At 29.2% G+C, this 18,762-nt stretch overlaps 1 protein-coding gene and 2 non-coding genes across 3 annotated transcripts; all 3 read right to left on the minus strand.

Annotated features, from left to right (window-relative positions):
* Positions 1–3,893: 3,893 nt before the first annotated feature.
* Positions 3,894–5,628, minus strand: LOC107893403 (40S ribosomal protein S14-3). Its single transcript, XM_016818415.2, has 6 exons — positions 5,432–5,628; positions 4,890–5,009; positions 4,757–4,802; positions 4,460–4,545; positions 4,240–4,369; positions 3,894–4,146 (listed from the first exon to the last, which is right to left on the minus strand). The coding sequence occupies exons 1-6, from the start codon at positions 5,432–5,434 to the stop codon at positions 4,079–4,081; spliced, it is 453 nt and encodes a 150-aa protein (XP_016673904.1). The 5' UTR covers positions 5,435–5,628; the 3' UTR covers positions 3,894–4,078.
* A 7,702-nt stretch (positions 5,629–13,330) lies between these two features.
* Positions 13,331–13,404, minus strand: TRNAN-AUU (transfer RNA asparagine (anticodon AUU)). The gene has a single exon. It is a non-coding gene; the product is annotated as a tRNA-Asn (tRNA).
* Positions 13,405–14,760: 1,356 nt separating this feature from the next.
* Positions 14,761–14,834, minus strand: TRNAN-GUU (transfer RNA asparagine (anticodon GUU)). The gene has a single exon. It is a non-coding gene; the product is annotated as a tRNA-Asn (tRNA).
* Between the last annotated feature and the right edge of the window lie 3,928 nt (positions 14,835–18,762).

Here is an 18,762-nt window from a genome sequence, read left to right on the forward strand (position 1 = left end):
CCATTTTCAAGTTGCAAAGAGAGTACTGAGGTACATCAAGGGAACTCTGTACTTTGGAGTCATGTTCACCAGAGTTGAAAGCATGAAGCTTCTTAGTTTTGCAGAAAATTACTGGGCAGGATCGATAGATAACATGAAAAGCACCTCAGGGCATCTGTTTACCCTTCGTTCAACTGTTTTCTTTTGGAGCTCAAAGAAACAATCCATTGCAACTCAATCAACAGTTAAAGCAAAATATGTAGCAGATCTAGGAGTTGTTAACCAAGCAATTTGGCTAAGGAAGATGATGGCTGACTTCAATTTACACCAAAGGGAAGGAACAGTGATCAGAAGTGATAATCAATCTACTGTTGCAATTGCAAAGAACCCAGTGTTTCATAGGAAAGGAAAGCATTTTAAGATCAAATTTCATTTTGTTAGAGAAATGGAACAATCTCAAGAAATCAATCTGGTTCATTGCAGTTCAGAAGACCAATTGGCCTATATATTGACAAAGGCTCTTGATGTGTCAAGGTTCAAGAATTTGAGAGCTAGATTGGGTGTTCGAAGTATATAAGCCAAGGAGGAGTGTTAGAAGTTGGCTTACATGCAACCCTTGGGATCGAGCCATGCAGTCAGCAGATGAAGCACATGCAGCTGTCATTTTGATGTTTTGGTGATGTCTTGATTTAGTTACAATTGAGCTAAGTTTGTAATGAACTTGTTGTAAGTTAGTGCTGATAGATTTGATAAATCAGCATAACCAAGTGTGCAAGCAATGTTTCATAAGTTTCAAGACATTGTTAATGGAGTTAGGTGTGATTAGGTGACTTTTTTTTTAACTAATTTCCACAAGTTAATCACTTGATATATGTAATGTTTTGCTTTTCAAAAATCTAATGAATCTTTTTCATCAAATTTTCTACTTGTTTATGCTTAAATTCAGCTATCTTTTTTGTTCTTCAAGCCCAATTTTTCTTGTTTGTTCAGCAAGTCAATATTGCTTGAAGCTTAGGACTTTGCTGTAACTGCTTAGCTTTGTGTCTTAACTCCAACATATAGATTTGTTTAACCAGGCCTGATATTGCTTTTTCAGTTAACAAGGTTAGTCAATACATGCAAGCTCATTCAATCAAACACTGGCAAGCTGTTAAATGAATACTTAGATATTTGCAAGGCACAATGACTCATGGACTATTGTTTATACCAGTAAACCAGTTTACTCTTCCTACTTTCTCTGGTTCTGATTGGGGCAGCTCCCTTGAGGATAAACAATCTACTCCTGGATTTTGTATCTATCTCGAAGGGAACTTAGTTGATTGGTCATCCAAGAAACAAACAGTTGTTTCACAATCCACCTCAGAAGCAGAATACCGTAGCATAGCTAATGCTGCAGCTGACTTGACTTGGTTTGGTTATTTGCTAAATGAACTTGGATAAGAAATTGTTGGCATTCCTAAAATCTAGTGTTATAATATGGGTGCAATGCAAATCTCAACCAACCCTATTTTTCATGCTAAAATGAAGCATGTTAAAGGAAAAGGTTGTGCAAGGTCAATATCAAATCAATCATGTTCTTACTCAAGAACAAGTTGTTGACCTATTAACCAAGCCACTTTTTGAAGTTCTGTTTGTTGGATTGAGATCAAGACTTGGTGGGTGTTTTATAGAGAGATCGAGTTTTAAAAGAAAAGAATGCAGAGGAAATATTAGATAATAAAACACATGTTTAAGCTGGTGTACAGCTGTTAAATAAGCTGATGGAATCAACTAGCTAATAGAGGTGCTCATGGGCTGGGCCAGGCCGGGTTCGGGTCGGGCTCAACTTAAAATTTAGGCCCATTCATTGGACTCGAGCTAGGCCAGGCCTAAAAATGGGCCTAAAGTTTTGCCCAAGCCTGGCCCAAATAAAAATGCTAAAACCCGAGCCCAACCCGGCCCGCCCATATTAATTTTTTATATTATTTTATATAATTTTAAAATATATATAATACATCAAAAATACTAAAAAATTAAAATAAATATTTTCCAACAAATTGAAAATAAATTTTAAAAAATATGTAGACTTAAATAGCACTAAGATAGATGCAACTTAACAAGCAAATACCTCTAAAATAATAACAAAATTAACAAATGCCTTTAAAACAATAACAAAATTAATAATAAAATAAGTTTTATACAATATCCAAACAATAACAACAAAATAGTAGCAATATAATAGTAATATGATAGCAAAATAGGGAGAAAACAACAAGAAAATAACATTAAAAAACAAAAAAAAAAGCAAATTTCTTTTTTCATTTAGTGAATTCGGGCCGGGTCGGGCTGGGCTCGAGCCAAAAATATCTTACTCGAGGCCCGGCCTGTTTTTTAAACGGACCTTATTTTTTTATCTAAGCCCGTTTTTCAGGCCTATATTTTTGCCAAAACCCTCCCACATTTCGGGCGAGCTTTCGGGCCGAGCCGAATAGCCCGACCCATAAGCAGGTCTACTAGCTAACTGTTACTCGTTAGCTATAAGATTGTTACGTTTGTTAGTCTATTAGTCAGCTACTTTTGTGTATATTAGTTGGTGAAGACTCTTATTTTCGTGATTGAAAGTTGATGAATATTATCTCTTATTTTCAATTGCTTTTACTTTGCTATTCATCTTTGCACTATTATATAAAATAATATAAATATTAAGAATACATCACTGGTTTATGTTTATAAATTTAAAAAAATATATATATATATTAAATTATTAAATATTAAATAAAAACTAACATAATTTTATATTAGATCTAAAAATATAATATTAATGAAGTTCAAGTTTAAGATAATTATTTATGAATATAAACTTCAAAAAGGATCGAAAAAACAGTAACCTATAAGCACATTATGAGACCATATGTAAAATCAAGAGTAATAAAAGCTTTTACTTAAATTAAAGAGTTCCATTCAAAAGATATATTAAAAAAAAAGGTTAGAAAAGGTATATTAGTTCTTAAATTTTTCACGAAAAAATCAATTAAGCTCTTCTGTGAAAAATACACTTAATCAAACCTTTGAACTTTAAAATTACATCAATTAAGCTTTCCGATCAACGTTTTTCGTCTTTGACCATTATAGCGTTGACGTAACATTAACAACACTGATATGGTGCTTCATGTCAACGACAGTTACTGACATGACAATATCAAATTTGGACTAGCTCAAGTGCTACCTATCTTATTTATAAATCTTTATATAAAATTTGAAAAATAAATTTATTTTTATTTATTTATTTTCTAAAATATTTATTTATTTTTTACATATCTTAAAAGATACCAATAAAATTTAAAAAATTGATATACATATCATATTTTCAAGGAAAAATAATTTTTAATACTTCTTAAACTATATATACTTTAGAAAAAGTATCTATGAATTTGAACAATTGCCGTGAATTTAGACAATCATATGTCCTATTTCATTTTGGACTTCACTTTTAAATGATTTTTACTAATTTTTAACTTTTTTAAATTTTATTTAATGTTTTTATAAATTATAATGATACATAAATTTATAAAAAAATTTAAAATTATTTTTTTAAAATATTGTTTTAAATTTAAAAAATAGATAAATTTTGAAACAACCATCCAAGTTCATTTCAGTAAAACATTAAAAATATTTCTTTAAAATTCTTTTTAAATTTTTGAAAATTTTTTATTTCTTATGCTAACATGGCAACTAATCTTAACACTGCCACATCAGCAACTGTCACTAACATGGAGTTCCATGTTAGCACCATTAACAGCCACATCAGCACCGTACCAATCAGCGGGCTTAATTGCCGCAATAGATTGAGGACTTAATTAACCGTGTTTTTCGCGGAAGGGCTTTAGTCAAAGTTGAGGGCTTATATACCCCCTTTAGCCAAAAAATTTGAAGAGTTCCACAACATTTTGTCCAATTTAAGATTCAAGGATCAAAATCCATTCAGGAACTACAAGTGTGCAACATAAGAACAGAGCAAAGCATACTTGAATCTAATCAGAAAATTGTTTCAAAAGCAAAGAGAATTCCTAATGTCAAACCGCCAGCAGCAGCGGCTGAGTAGCAGATATGAAGCAAAGAATCACAGCCTTCTTCCGCGTCTGCCACCCTTTCTACGAGTACTATCGGTGGGAATGGGGGTGACATCCTCTAAGGTAATGAAAAGCTTACATGTCAGTTCACAAGAGTTGGAAGTAAATTCACCGAATGTAAAAGAGAAACAAAAGGGTGAAAAATTTGTACCTATGCGTCCAATTTTCATGCCAGAACGAGCGAGGGCTCTAAGTGCTGACTGGGCACCAGGACCAGGTGTCTTGGTTTTGTTCCCTCCAGTAGCTCGAAGCTTTATATGAAGGGCTGTAATACCCAACTCCTGCAGATGACAAACATGAATAAACATAAATTCAAAGCATTTAATCACACATAGCACCATAACTTAAAAGGTAAAGCAATAACTACTCACCTTGCAGCGTTGAGAAACATCTTGTGCTGCAAGCATGGCGGCATAAGGGGAAGACTCATCCCTATCAGCTTTCACCTTCATACCACCTATGGTAGTAAAATATGCAGGGATTAAGTAAGAAAAATACTTTTCATAGAAACACCTCCGAGCAGGGGTATGAATACCAGCACAAATTGCAAAGTCTAACTAACATTTTATTATAGCTTCGCAAATTTCATTACTGTTGCCCAGTAGTTTAATTAATAAAATAAGATGTCAAAAGAACCATTTTTGAAATACAAGCAGCATAAACCATACCCGTAATGCGAACCATTGTTTCCCTTCCAGACAAATCTGTTACATGCTGCGAATTCAATGATATCATTTTAAAAGGGATGAACTACCAGGAAAATAACAAAATCAAGGAGAAGCCAATAAGGCTATTACTTACAATAAATGTGTCATTAAATGAAGCAAAAATGTGAGCCACCCCGAAAACATGTTCGCCGTCTCGTACAGCCGGCCCAAGGGTAGTATTCTCCTCCTTGGGCTCCCTAACCTTTCTCCTCGACTACAAAATATACCAAAAATCATTGAAAATGCCACCTAATCCTGCCTTAATCTAACAAAAAGAAAACTTAAAGAAACCCATTAATCTAAATAAACACCATTGGCAGAGAACACACGGTTAAATCTAATTCCAATATGAACTTTCCCTTTACAAAACTACGACAAAGCTTTGCGCGTTTCCAGTATCTATTTAGCTTCAGTTTTTTTACAAGCATGGAAACATAACAAATACAAAAAAAGAAAAGAAAAGAAAAAGAGAGAGAGACTACATAGTTTATTACATTGTTACAATTAGTATGTAAAATTCCACTTCCTTTAAATTTCTATTTTCTGTATACCCAAATCCTAATTTCTTTTTTCTCAGCTACCAAACAAGACTTAGATTAAGATTGACAATCGAAATACATGGAAAACGAGACTTACCATGGTTTTCAGGCAAAATGAGAGACTGAGAGAGCTGTCAAATTAGGGCTTTTCCAATTTCAGCTTTCGAAGAGATGCTGCGACATTAGGTGCACTTTTTTATAGTTAGGGTTTTGATAACATTGAGAGTGAATGACGAAAAGAGCCTTCAATTAGTTTAATTTTTTATGGCTTTTGCAATTTAATCCCTTTACCATACTCAACTTAAGAATATAGTCCTTATATTTTAAATTCTTATATATTTAAAAATGTTAAAAGTCCCTATACTCTAATCAAATTTAAAATCCAGTCCCTTTACTTTAATTTTAAGAAATTAAGACCCTTTACTTGAAATGATTTAAAATTTTTTATCAATTTAATTGATAGCACTGTCCAAATTTATTACTAGTAACCTTAACATAAAAAAAAAGTAAAGTATTTTTTTTTGACATAATGATATATTTGACCCTCTAACTATACAAAAAAAAATATTTTATTCTTCCATTTAATTTTTTGCATTTTTTGTCCTTGAACCTACGTTGTTTGCTAAATTACCCAATGGAAGGAAAAGTTAACATTTGTTAACTTTGTTAACGTGGCACACACGTGGATTGCCATGCGAATATAATTTTGAGATTTTTTATCGGGGCGCAATTGGTTTCTAAGATCGCTTCCAGCTCTAGGCCTTTTACTAGTTAGTCTCTGTAAAGCCCCCAGACAGTGTATTTTTTTTTGAAACGAGGCCCTCGTTAACGTGACATAAAGACTCCTTATTAATTTGAATTTTATTGAAATTTCATAAACTGAAATTAAAACTGAACTAAATGAAGCGAAATCGATTGAAGGATTATACGTAGGGTCTTCCAAAAGTGGAACAAGTGTTAGAAGTGCGTTCGATTGATTCAATATCGATGAACTTAGAAAAGAGAATTGAGGGTTGGAATGAATGTATAACAAGAATTCTTGGAATTCCTTAGGGATTCATGATTGGTGTTGAGCTAACTATAGTACAAAGTCGTCTCCCTTTGGTTAATAAGATCCAAAAGGTTTATCGATCTTAGGTGTACAAATCCATAATAGGCATATAGAAATTATTGTACGTCAAATAACATCAAAAGTATTGGTTTCAGAAAATGAAATGTCTAATGTTTTTTTACCCAGGGAATTGATTGGATTATTGCAAGCGGAACGAATGGGGCGTGCTTTAGAAGAAGCGATCTGTTATCGAGCTGTTTATTGGGAATAACAAGAGCATATCTAAACACTCAAAGTTTTATATCTAAAGCAAGTTTCAAGAAACTGCTCGAGTTAGCAATTAATAAACTTTTTTAAGATTTAAAAAAATTTATAGAAAATATATATTTTTTTAAAATTTTTAAAAAATTAATTAATTGCTAATGTGGCAATCCACATATATGTCACATCAATAAAGTTAACAAACATTAACTTTTCTATCATTTTTGGATGATTTGACAAATAATGCAAGTTCAATGATTAAAAGATGTGAAAATTTAAATGAATTAAAATGACTTTTTTATAAAGTTGGAGGACCAAAAAATCATTATGCGTGAATCTTTTAACCATCAACTTTTACTATTTTTTTCTCAATTTAGTTCTTACTCTTCAAAAGTATTCAGTTTAAAAAAAAGCACTACAAGTTTTTTCATTTTTCAATAAAAATCCTTAAAATATTTTAAACAATTTATTTATTTTCTTTATAAGTTTTTCAAAACTATGAAAAATATAAAAACCCCTTAAAATTATAAAAATTTAAAAAACTAAAAAAAAAGAAGTATTATTTACTCTTTGAATTGTATCGTCCCCTTGGATATCCATTGGTAGATAATGTGCCTCGTTAAAACCTTATTAGAAAAAACCCTGTGTGATAAAAACCTAACGAGGGAAAAAGAGTACACAATCTATAATACGCATAATATGTTGCCTCATTAAAAACTTACCAGGAAACCCAATGGGACAAAACCTCGGTTAAGGGAAAAAGAGTACAACGCGTATTTATTCCCCCTCATGAAAACATCACATACTTTCTCATATTCTACGTATTCAATCTTGAGTACTAGTTTTTCAAATAACTATTTGAATTTATTGCTAATCATTTATATAATCATTCTTTTAAAAGTCATGAGTAAAGGAAATTTGGGGAAATATATTTTGATATCTTCAGGAGATTCAACAATAACCATAACAAACTTTAATCATGATTCTTTTATAAAAACTCAAATAGGTATTTTGGATCATTTTATAATCCTATTTCAACTACTATTCACTAGGTCAAATTTACTACATATATTCAAATTATTTTAATTCATATAAATGAATAATTTCCCAAGAATTTCAATACGATTCTAGCATTCTAAATCCTTCAAGGATTTTAATATAAACTTTACTATATAGTGATTTATAAAGGTTGTAACAACAACCACTAGACGCAAGTTAAATCTTTTATGAATTGTCAATTTAATAATATATCTAAAGGTTTTTGCATCCACAACAAAAGAATATTATATCTTTTCATAATCAATACCAGGACCAAGCAAAAAACATCATATTTTTATTCTACTTTTGCAAAACTATTTCAATTGCACCCTCATTGGCTTTATACCTTTTAGATATTTGGACTACTAGTCCAAAAACTCTACGAATTTAATTGTACTTGAGTTGCTTCTTTCTATTTTGATCAATTTATTCCATATCTATATTTCTCAATAGATTTATTCAAGATCCTCATTTTATTTCATTATTTCAATAATAATATTGCATGCAAAATCATTGCTGACCACTATTATTATTCAGTTCTACATTTTCGAATTAGCATAACTTATCGGGATCTCTTATTTTCATTATTTTAAAATTTAGTTTCAGGTACCTAAATCTCTTCTGAAGTTTTACTTATTAGTTATGTCTTAGGTCTCTTCTGGAGCACCCGCCTCCACTATATGACAATTTAGAAGAATTTTCATATTTGGAACCGATCAATTTATTATTTATTCCAACTAACTGTCCTACTGGGACTTTGATTCAAATTAAACTATTAGATGGTATATAAAACTTGGTTATTCTCATTAAGTTTGTAAATACATCTAACAGTTAACATGAAATGAGTTATCCTTATTGAACTTCTGGTTCAAATTATTCTCCCCCTAACTCATTACAGGTTATTGTTTCTCTCCCCCTAATGTTGGGAAAACTGACAACTCATGTCACAATTAAATCTCGAATTAATTGCTCAAAAATATTATAAGGAGACTCATATAAATATATATTCCCAATCACTTATTATGATCTGTGCATTGTGGTGGAGTAGTTGGAATATATACCGCACATCTAAAAATTGTAAGATGGAAAATATTTGGCTCTTGACCAAAAATCAATTATAATAAGGAGTATTTATAATTTATTGGGTTGACGTGTACAACATGTAAATCAACACAAGCATGAATCTCATGCTGAAATAGAAAGTTTTGTTTTCATAAGTAATAGTTTAGCTATTAGTTGGAGGCATTTGATAAATAATTCAGCTAAATAATTTTGTGTGTGAACATGAGTTACAGGATGTTCAACTTTTATCCCAATTGACATGCAATAATCATTGAAAACTTGGGATGTAAACTCACCAACATTGGCAAGATGAATTGTTTTAATTGCATAATCTGAAATTAATCATTTAAACAAGCAATCTTGCAAACGACAGGTTGCAAATTGATAACAAATATGTGATTATTTTGTAGATGCATCTACCAAAATCATATAATATCAAAACCATCCACATGGTGGATGAATGAGCCCATATTCATTTTAGAAATGCATGACATTAAATCTCAACTTTAGCTAGTGAGTTTCTAAGAATCAATTTTCATTGAGAACAAACAACAAATGAGAATTCTTTAAATTAAAGAATCCTCTAGTTTTTTAACAAATGTTCATATGAATTCTCAATTAATTTTCACATCATATATGATCCAGGATGGTCTAACTGATCATGTCAAGTAGTAAATGCATTTGTATCAGTAAACTTCTGATTTACTCTAACATGCATTTCAATTGTACTAACAATGTCAATATAAATTGTGACAAATTGATACTTTTACTTTTTTTTTCTTTGTATCCACATATAAGTAATATTGTGACATTTACTATTGGAAATGTCTAAATCAATGTGAAGTCTATAATACCACTAAGTCAATAAATATAATTTCCAAATAATTATATGCAGTATTCGCTTCAGGGAATATGCCAAAATCTTCAAATGCCCAAAAAACTATTAATATCAAACTTTGAGAGTGAATCTTATTTTCCAGGTGTACAACAGGTACATAACCAATGACTTTTCATACATAAGTTTCTCTTGCAAGTTCTCATCGGTAATATTTTTCCATGTAATTTTAATTGAGAACTTATTCTGAGTACTGTAAAGTATAATCAGTTTTTAAAAAATCTTGCAACTTTAGGTGCATCCAACCATAACGAACTTTAGATAGAAGTATCATATTCTATTACTCATAAGTAGATTTTTCACAATCAAATATTTTACTTTCAACCCCTTTAATAGGGATGATGACAAAAGAATATCACAAAGATTATAAATTAATAACCCAATCCCCTTTTTTTATTCATATGAAATATAAAATTTTTCTCATTCACAATCTCCATATGAGATCTATTATGAATATCTTTTAAAACCAATGGATTAACCATCACAAGGTATTAATATATTAGCTCTTCTGGAGCTTTCGACTAATTTTGTACTACCAAATATTAGAATAATATTGGTTTGTTTTAGTACCAAATAAGATAAATATTTTCTATTTGTAATAATAGAATTCATTACTACATTTTTATATCATTCCCCAAAGAATATTAATAGAAACAAGATATTTGGGTATACGCCACATATGTGGCCAATAATCTTTCATATCACATTGATAACATAAGTTACCTTCACCATTTGAAAAGTTATCTTGAGAACTCTCATTGTTCTCTTATTTATTATTATGTTCCCACTTTTAGTGGTCCATTAGTATATATTTTATTTTCTTTATGTTTACATTCGCTTTGGGGAATGCAACAAATATAGTAGGACGGACTTATAAACATCCCAATAGATTCTTTATTTCATAATCAGCATCGCAAACATGCGTGGATTTTAAATTAAAATCTATCTATTCATGTTGTCAAGATTAGTTTCTAATTATAATAAATATGATATAATAAATAAATCATAGTAAAATATACCTGAAGATCTTTAACATCATCGTCATCAATAGAAGGTATTGGATAGTTCGAAAATATTCTTGATTTCATATAGATAACGGTATCAAATCTTTCACCATCCTTAAGAACAAAAAGTAAAATAAGTTAATCAAAATAATGATAACATATAATGAAAGAAGAATGAAAAATAATAATCAGATATGAAATATTAAATAAAAGAAACTTCCTGTAAAAATTTTGCATTTTGCTGTCAAAGAAATTGAAAATCATGGAGGATAAATTTGATCGTCGATAAAAGGAACTATCACTTTGAGCAAGATCGTGCTGATAACTTGTTATAAACTAAAGAGAGATGGGGAGAATAAAGAACAAAGAAAATATGAAAGTAACAGAGAAAATAATTTATTGATCATAAGGGGTGATTACAATGTTTCACCAGAGTCTCTATTTATAGGCATAAAAAGTATAAAAGAAGTAGAGATCTAATTCTGATAGTATACTAAAACTTTATTTTGATCATGATGGACATCTATTTAATAAGATATTCATAACAATTATTTATTTGTTTCAAGAATAGTAGTTAATTATAGGAAACCTCAAAATCCTTTTATTTCTACCATAGTTGGCCATTACCTTTCAAATCTAGAATGGGTTTGCTGTCAAAAGCTCTTCAGTTTTACTCCAAATGACCTTCTATGTTAATTTCTTTACCAAAATTATCTACATTATTTTATATATAATATTACCATTATATATTATTTTCCATTTCTTAATTATCAAATTTTAACCTATTACTCACATAGGAGCTGTAATAGAATAAATAACAATTTCAAACAAATAAATTGATTAATTATTTTTTTACAAAATACCTAAATTGCCCTTATTAAATTTCAATATCTAATTTATCTTTGTTGGCTTCTAGACTAATAAAATATCTGTATTAATTTTTTATAATACCTAAAATGCCCCTATAACTTCTAAAAGCTCCATTAAAAGTTGGCTTTATATAATATATAGATGTAAGTTCATATATCTACCTTAAGTTGTCCTTAATATAAAATAAATTTAAAATAGTAAAATTATTTTCCCTTCAAAATTTATTTCTAATTTTTTTTTAAAATTGTTATGTAATGATTTTTAAATAATTCACTTGTTATCTACAACAGTATCCATATTACAAACAAAAATTAGTCAACTATTTTTTATTTTTTTTTTCATAAGTCAAGTTTATGCTTTTACACTTTTTAGAATAATAAAACTTTACTTTCTAAACACTTATATGTTAAGATTTTGATTCATTAATTATATATATATATATAACCACATTTTATAACAATTTTATCTTTCAAAATTTCTTCCTCATAATGCTTTATTATATTCGTAATATTACAAATTTATTCTATTATATTTCAAAAGTTTAAGTATATATATATTAAATTTGTTTATATCTTCAAATATTGTTTCATCAATAATTTTAATTAATAGGTTATTATTTAAATAATAACAATTTTATAAATCACACGAACAATTCGTGCACCACATAGGATAGAAAATTAGTGTATATATATGTGATGCTCCTTAATTTTATAATTAAGTAAATAGATTTATATATAATTTAAATAACCACAAGTTAAGTAGTTATGTTAACTAAGTTAAGGAAGGGAGAGATTGGAGTTAACACTTTTCTTTGAAAATATACATACTTTTACAGAGAGTTTTGAGAGGTCCCCAATAGACACACTCTTTCAACTAATTTCATCCCTTCCATGATTGTGATTTAATAACAGTATACATGTTGAAAACAACTATATAAAAGTATAGAATTTTTAGTACAATTTTAATCAACTCTAGACCAGCACAAAACTTTTAACAACTTACTACTTTAGATTCTTAGCATATAAAATTATTAATTATGTTTTCATTATTAAATACAACTAGCCCGCATATGAAAACGGTAAGAGACTGTATACATCTTTGTTTCTTACGACAGGGAGTTCAACTTTTAATTCTACATTTTTTGTAATTGGGGTATTTAGGTTTATTTATAAATATTTTTACTTTTAATTAAAATCAAGATTTTTTACAAATGAAAAAAAAAAGCTTATATACTTATAGGAAAAAGCATAAGAGGTTACTTCAACAAAATTTACTAGTTTAAAAAAAATTGTTTGCATTTATATTTTGTTTAACACGGTAGATTCAAGTCAACCATACAGTAGGTATCCATGTTAGATTTGATCTTAAAGCCTACAATAATAGTTAGGTTGATGAAAATACTCGATTGATACGATAGTATTACACTGTGAAGACTCAATTAGAATGTTTTGAAGTTTATGAACTAATTTAGAGTAATTTAGATCTATAGGCTGAGGAAAAGACTTGCTTGATACGATACTATTACTTTGAAGACCCAATCTAAACATTTTAAACTTTAGGTATTTAAAGCCTAAGCTTACAAATAGGCTGACGAAAATACCTAATAGAAACAATAATATTAATTTAAGGACTGAATTAAAATGGTTTGAAGCTTAGTAAGCAATTTAGAGAGACCATTGATGCAACTTTTAATAGGTTTGGAAATTTAGAAACCAATATAAAACGACCATACAGAATTCAACGCTAGAGAGCAATGAAATTAAAGCAAAAGGCAATTTAGAGGGACCAAAGATGAAATTGAACCAAAAGTAAAAACACTAGAAGGAGGGCTTGAACCTCCGACCTTGTGGTTAATAGCCACACGCTCTAACCAACTGAACTATTCTAGATGTGCTATTAAATTTTTCAATAAAAACAATTTTCAACATTGAAAAGCATATTCATGGAACCTGGCTCTGAACAGTCGAGTCTCTTTTGTAGCTATATTAACTCAAATCTTGAGAACTAATGCTTGATTTGTTAAGCAGATGAGGAGCATGTTTGAAGCTACTTGGGTATCCACCCTACACTCCCACAACTTTGAATAATATTTGGAAAAGGATTGAGAAACTCTATAATTTGAATATTGCAGTTTGAGTTGTTGTGGAGTCAATATAAAAATAGAGGTGTATACACTTAGGCGCTCCCCCCAAGAAATCACAAACAACTTTGGGTTGTTGAAATTTGGTTATTGAATTTATTGGATAAGTTTTAAGAGGCGAGGCTGAAGTTGAAGTCTGTTTTAGCCCAATTACACATCTCCTAATTAATTGTCAATTTGGGTGTTGGAAGCCCACTTTAGGCCGAATCAAAATTACAAGTACAGTATTTTGAGATCATCTTTGGAATTAAAACGGATAAAACCAAAAATAAACACCAAGATTAGCTCTAATATCAATTAAATAGAAACGTTAGCGGTCAGTGATGTTAGAAATATACAACAAAGTTAGAAATTTGAGTTGTTTGATTTTCTTCCCTTTTTTATTCAAAATTTTCCTTTTAATTCTTCTAATCCAAAGTATTATTTCCTCTTTTCTATTTTTGTCATGCATTTTAGTTATATTAATTACACATTAATTATGTTTTGGATATAGCTTCTCATCTCTCCTTTAATTAATTTTTTGTTTTATTTTTTTAATAGTTTTTTTTTTTAGTTTTTTTAGGTTTTGATTTAGGTTTTGAAAATTTACAGGATTAAGTGTTGCTTGATTTAGAATATCCTATATTTTAAATTTAATTTAGGTTTTGATATTAAATTTTAGTTTTTTTTAGATTTTAAAATGTGGATTCAAATGTTAAGCTTTTAGCATATAGGTTTTTTGGAAGATTTTTTATATATATTTTAAATATTTAGATTTTAATGTTTTAAGTTTTAGGTTTTAGTTCTTGATTTTAAATATTAGGTTTTAAATTAAATTTTGATTTGATTTTATTAAATAATATATGTTAGGCATTTCAATAGTAAGTCTTAAATTAAATTTTGATTTAGATTTCTTAGATTTTAAAATAAAGTTTTTAATTTTAGATTCCCCAATTTAAACACAAAATCCTTTTCACTTGAACCCAAGGAAAATTACTTTCAATAGGTATGGAAATTTAAAAACCAATATAAAACGACCACACACAATTCAACGCTGGAAAGCAATTAAATTAAAGCAAAATGCAAATTAAAGGGACCAAAGATGAAATTAAACCAAAAGTAAAACCGCTAGAAGGAGGGTTTGAACCTCCGACCTTGTGGTTAACAGCCACACGCTCTAACCAACTGAGCTATTCCAGCTTGACGAGGCGTTATTTTTATTGAAAGCATAAATTTAGTATAGCTTAATTATATTCCTCCCTCTTTTTATTCAAAGATGTTTACATTGAAATTTATTCAGTTTAGGAAAGATAAAGAAAGAAAAAAGGCATTGGCATTTTTTTCATTTATGTTTTTTTATTATAATAACTATGTACATTTTTTAAGATGTAGGCTGCTTAAACAATGTTCTTATACTCTTAAATTATATTTTAAAAAAAACAATTATGTGTAGAGCCAAAATGAGTAATAATCGGAGAAAACTATGGAAATTAAGAAGTCATCGAAATGTGAGAATATGAAAGTAAAATTGCTTCCACACGACCCAGAGCTTCCCACACGGTCATGTGTTCTCTGGAACTTGGAAATTATAATTTTGACCTAAAATTTTATATTTTGATTAGATTAGTCCCTTAATAGGTTCTGAACTATTTTTAGTGAATTAAATTATGCAAATAGGTTCAAGATATGCTAAAATCATGATTGATCAATTTTATATGGTATTTAATTAAATTTATGAATATTTCATAAATAATGAATAATATATAGTACCTTTGTATCTATATACTTGCAATTGAATGAATAACGTGCTCTATATTATTATCAATACTGAATACATGCATAGCTTGAATTGTTACTGATTGACCATGTGATAGATTATTTATTATGCCTTAAATGCATTGCATGGGGTCGGTTGATATGATCGAAGGAAGTAATAACAATATATCTACATTTAAATGTTTGTTGTGTACCCATAGCCAAAGCAGATTCCAACTGCGTCATTTTGTTGTAAATTCACAACCATCTGACAGCTTTTATCTACGAGTATGTTGTGCTTCCACGACCATTGACAAGTTTCATCTGTAACATTTTGTTGTGTACCCACAGCTAAAGTAGATTCCAACTACGTCATTTTTTTGTGTGCCCACAACCATTGGCAGTTAAGGCTGCCATCTAATGGTGGTTAATCCACAAACTGGTGTTATGGTGGTTGGAGTTCTGGAGAACTCCTAATATGGTGTGTAGCGGTGGGGGTAGGATAAATCCTGTTTAAATATGAAATTGTATAACATCTTTGATATCATGTTCATACAAATCTAGAAATAATGTTATGAAATTTATGAGCATATGAGTGGATACACATATTTAAATGTGTGTATATTTTTATATGGTTATAGTGGGCTAATATGAGAATTTGACTATTTTGAAATCTGTGATTGTGAGTTCTAACGCTTAAATGATGATTACATTTAAAAATCGTACTCTGAATTGAATTGCTATATATGATAATTACTTGCAATGTTATTTAATGTGTCCTAACAACTGTTTTAATTGATTTTATTGTAAATGAACTCACATTGAGTGTCGTAGCTCACTCCCCCTTTAATTTTCATTATTTCAAATAACCTACTAGGTTAGGACATGGGCGTGACATCCGGAGGGACTCGGCTTAGTTCATTTTTTTATCTTAATATTTTAAGTTTCTTTAAATTTCTTTATTTCTTCAAAAAGATTGTGTTATTTATTTATAAACCATGGCATGAGACTTAGGATTTAGGTTTGATTTTATTTTGCATAATATTAAAACATAAATTTTAATGAGGTTAGATTAAACTATTATTATTTGATGAACCCTAATTTTATTAAAAACATAAGTAATTATCTCCTTTTTCACAGTTAGATAATAAACTATACTTGAGGAATAATAAATAATGTATTTAGCAAAGTTTTCTAAACAATGAAAAAAAAAGTTTTACAAGGATAGTTTTCAAAAACATTGATAGATTATTGGGCCACTTTGGTGACTAATGTAATCTTCTGAACTTGTGTCTAACGTCTAGGCCGGATTGGAGAAATTACAAAAAAATATACAATAAATGATCATATTAAAGGAAAATATACTCAAAAGAAAATATACTCAAAGAGAAATTAACTAAATTAAATGTGTTCAATAACAATATAAAAGTATACATTCATTAAATCATTTAAAAGTTAGAGTTGAAAATATTTTGTATAATAAAATAGAGTTGAAATTTTATATTAAAACAACGAGTTGAAAATATAATAAATATTATTGAATTTAATCTTTAAACACTTTAAAATAATTTAACTGTATCTAAAAAATAAAAAAAAACTTTGTTTTCATTACCACCCTAATGCGACCCTAGTTCGAGAAGTCACTACCGAATCCATTGAGCTGCCACGAGGGCCTATAACTCGGTCACGAGTTAAGAAATTTCAAGATGCATTAGCAAGCTATGTGGATTGAGCTTGGGAAGAGCAAAAAGCCAAATCCAATAGTCATGCTTTGTGACAGCCTTAATTTGACCCTAGTCGGGAAGTGGTTTCGGGACCACAAAACCGAGTCACGAAAAAAATTAAATGTTATATTCTATGTTTATTATATGTGGAAGTGCATGTGTGAAAGAATCGTGTCTTAATTTTGTCGTTTGAATGTGGAATTAGTTAAAAAGGACTTGTTTGAGAAACTTTGAATATGTGGTAGGTGAATGTCCAAGTGATTAATTTTGTAAATTACTAAAGTAGAGGATTTGCATGTCTATTTTACCACTTTATTTAAGTGTACGGTAGTGGGGTTGGTTTAATGCATCATGTGCTTAATAATAATAAAAAATTATAAACTTAAATTATGGTATAAAATAATATATGTTATTTTATAACATAAAATAAGGTGATAAAAACAAAGTTAAGCTTTATTTTTTTCATCACTTGGCCGAAACTAAAGAAAACAAAAAGAAGAAGATAAGCTCTTGAATATTCAGTCATTTAGGAGAGATAAATTCAAGGTAAGTTCATGGTAGTTTGGTTGAAATTTCATGTTTTTGAGTTACTCTCTTGGTTCTACTTTAAACCCATGAATTAATTTGTTAAATGTTGGTCATTTGTGCATTCGGTCATGATAGGAAATTGCAAAAATTTTGTATTTGATGATAGAAATTGATGAATGAAAGTTCGATGGACTATAATGTTAAAATCCATGTGATTGTAAGTTTATAAGTTTAAATTTGAAATTTGAATTATGTGTGGCTCAATTGTTTGGAATGGACATTCGGCTATAGTATGAAATGCAAGGAAAATTTGGTGTTGAATGTTTTAAATGATTTAGATAGTTATAAATTAAGTTTGAGGCTTGGTACTTATGTATAGATGGTCTATTTAGATAACTTGGTTTGTAAGTTTAATGGTGAAATTTATGCTTTGTGAGGATAAATGGTTTAAAAAGGAGCATTCGGCCATGATGTAAAATTTTGATGAAGTGATGTTAAATGCTTTGAATATTGAGTATATATTGTTATAAGTTGAATTTAAGGTTTGTTAAATTGTCTTTGTCATTGCCGAATGTGTGTTTAGTTAAAGAAAATTTGTTAAAGTGCTTAGTTAATTGATATTAGGTTAATGGTGTGTGTATAAATTATTTAAAATATAAACTTTGTATGAGCATTAAAGGTTATATATGAATTCGGCCTTGGGAGGAATTTTAGTATAAAATGCTTGAATGTTAAATAGATTATTACTTTAATGACCGAATGTGCCAAAGGCTAATGCATGGTCTAGTTGATCAATATGTGATATAGGAACGAGAATAAATATCTATTTGATGAACTATATATTCGGCTATATGGTTGAGATATGTATATGAAAATATGATAAGCTATATGAGTTTTGTGTTTGTGTATGTGAACTAGGTATACAATGAATATTCGACTATGAAGGTTAAAGGTTAAGTCATAGGAATTTTGGTGATATACATATTCGATCATTAGGGTTATATGTACTTTGGCTATGTGGGTTATGTGTTAAGGTAAGTTACTTATTTGATATGTGTATTCGGTCATAAATGTGTACATGAGGAAATATTAAATTAATTGTATTAAATTGCTTAATGTGA

Source organism: Gossypium hirsutum, chromosome A01, assembly GCF_007990345.1.
Source record: "Gossypium hirsutum isolate 1008001.06 chromosome A01, Gossypium_hirsutum_v2.1, whole genome shotgun sequence".
Taxonomy (NCBI): Eukaryota; Viridiplantae; Streptophyta; class Magnoliopsida; order Malvales; family Malvaceae; genus Gossypium; species Gossypium hirsutum.

What these genes read in the sequence shown, in the direction of transcription:
- LOC107893403 (XM_016818415.2), bottom strand. An exon ending in AACAATGGTTCGCATTACGG is followed by an intron (nt 4,546 to 4,756) that starts GTATGGTTTATG and finishes TTACTACCATAG; the next exon opens with GTGGTATGAAGGTGAAAGCT. An exon ending in CATGAAAATTGGACGCATAG is followed by an intron (nt 4,147 to 4,239) that starts GTACAAATTTTT and finishes TCATTACCTTAG; the next exon opens with AGGATGTCACCCCCATTCCC.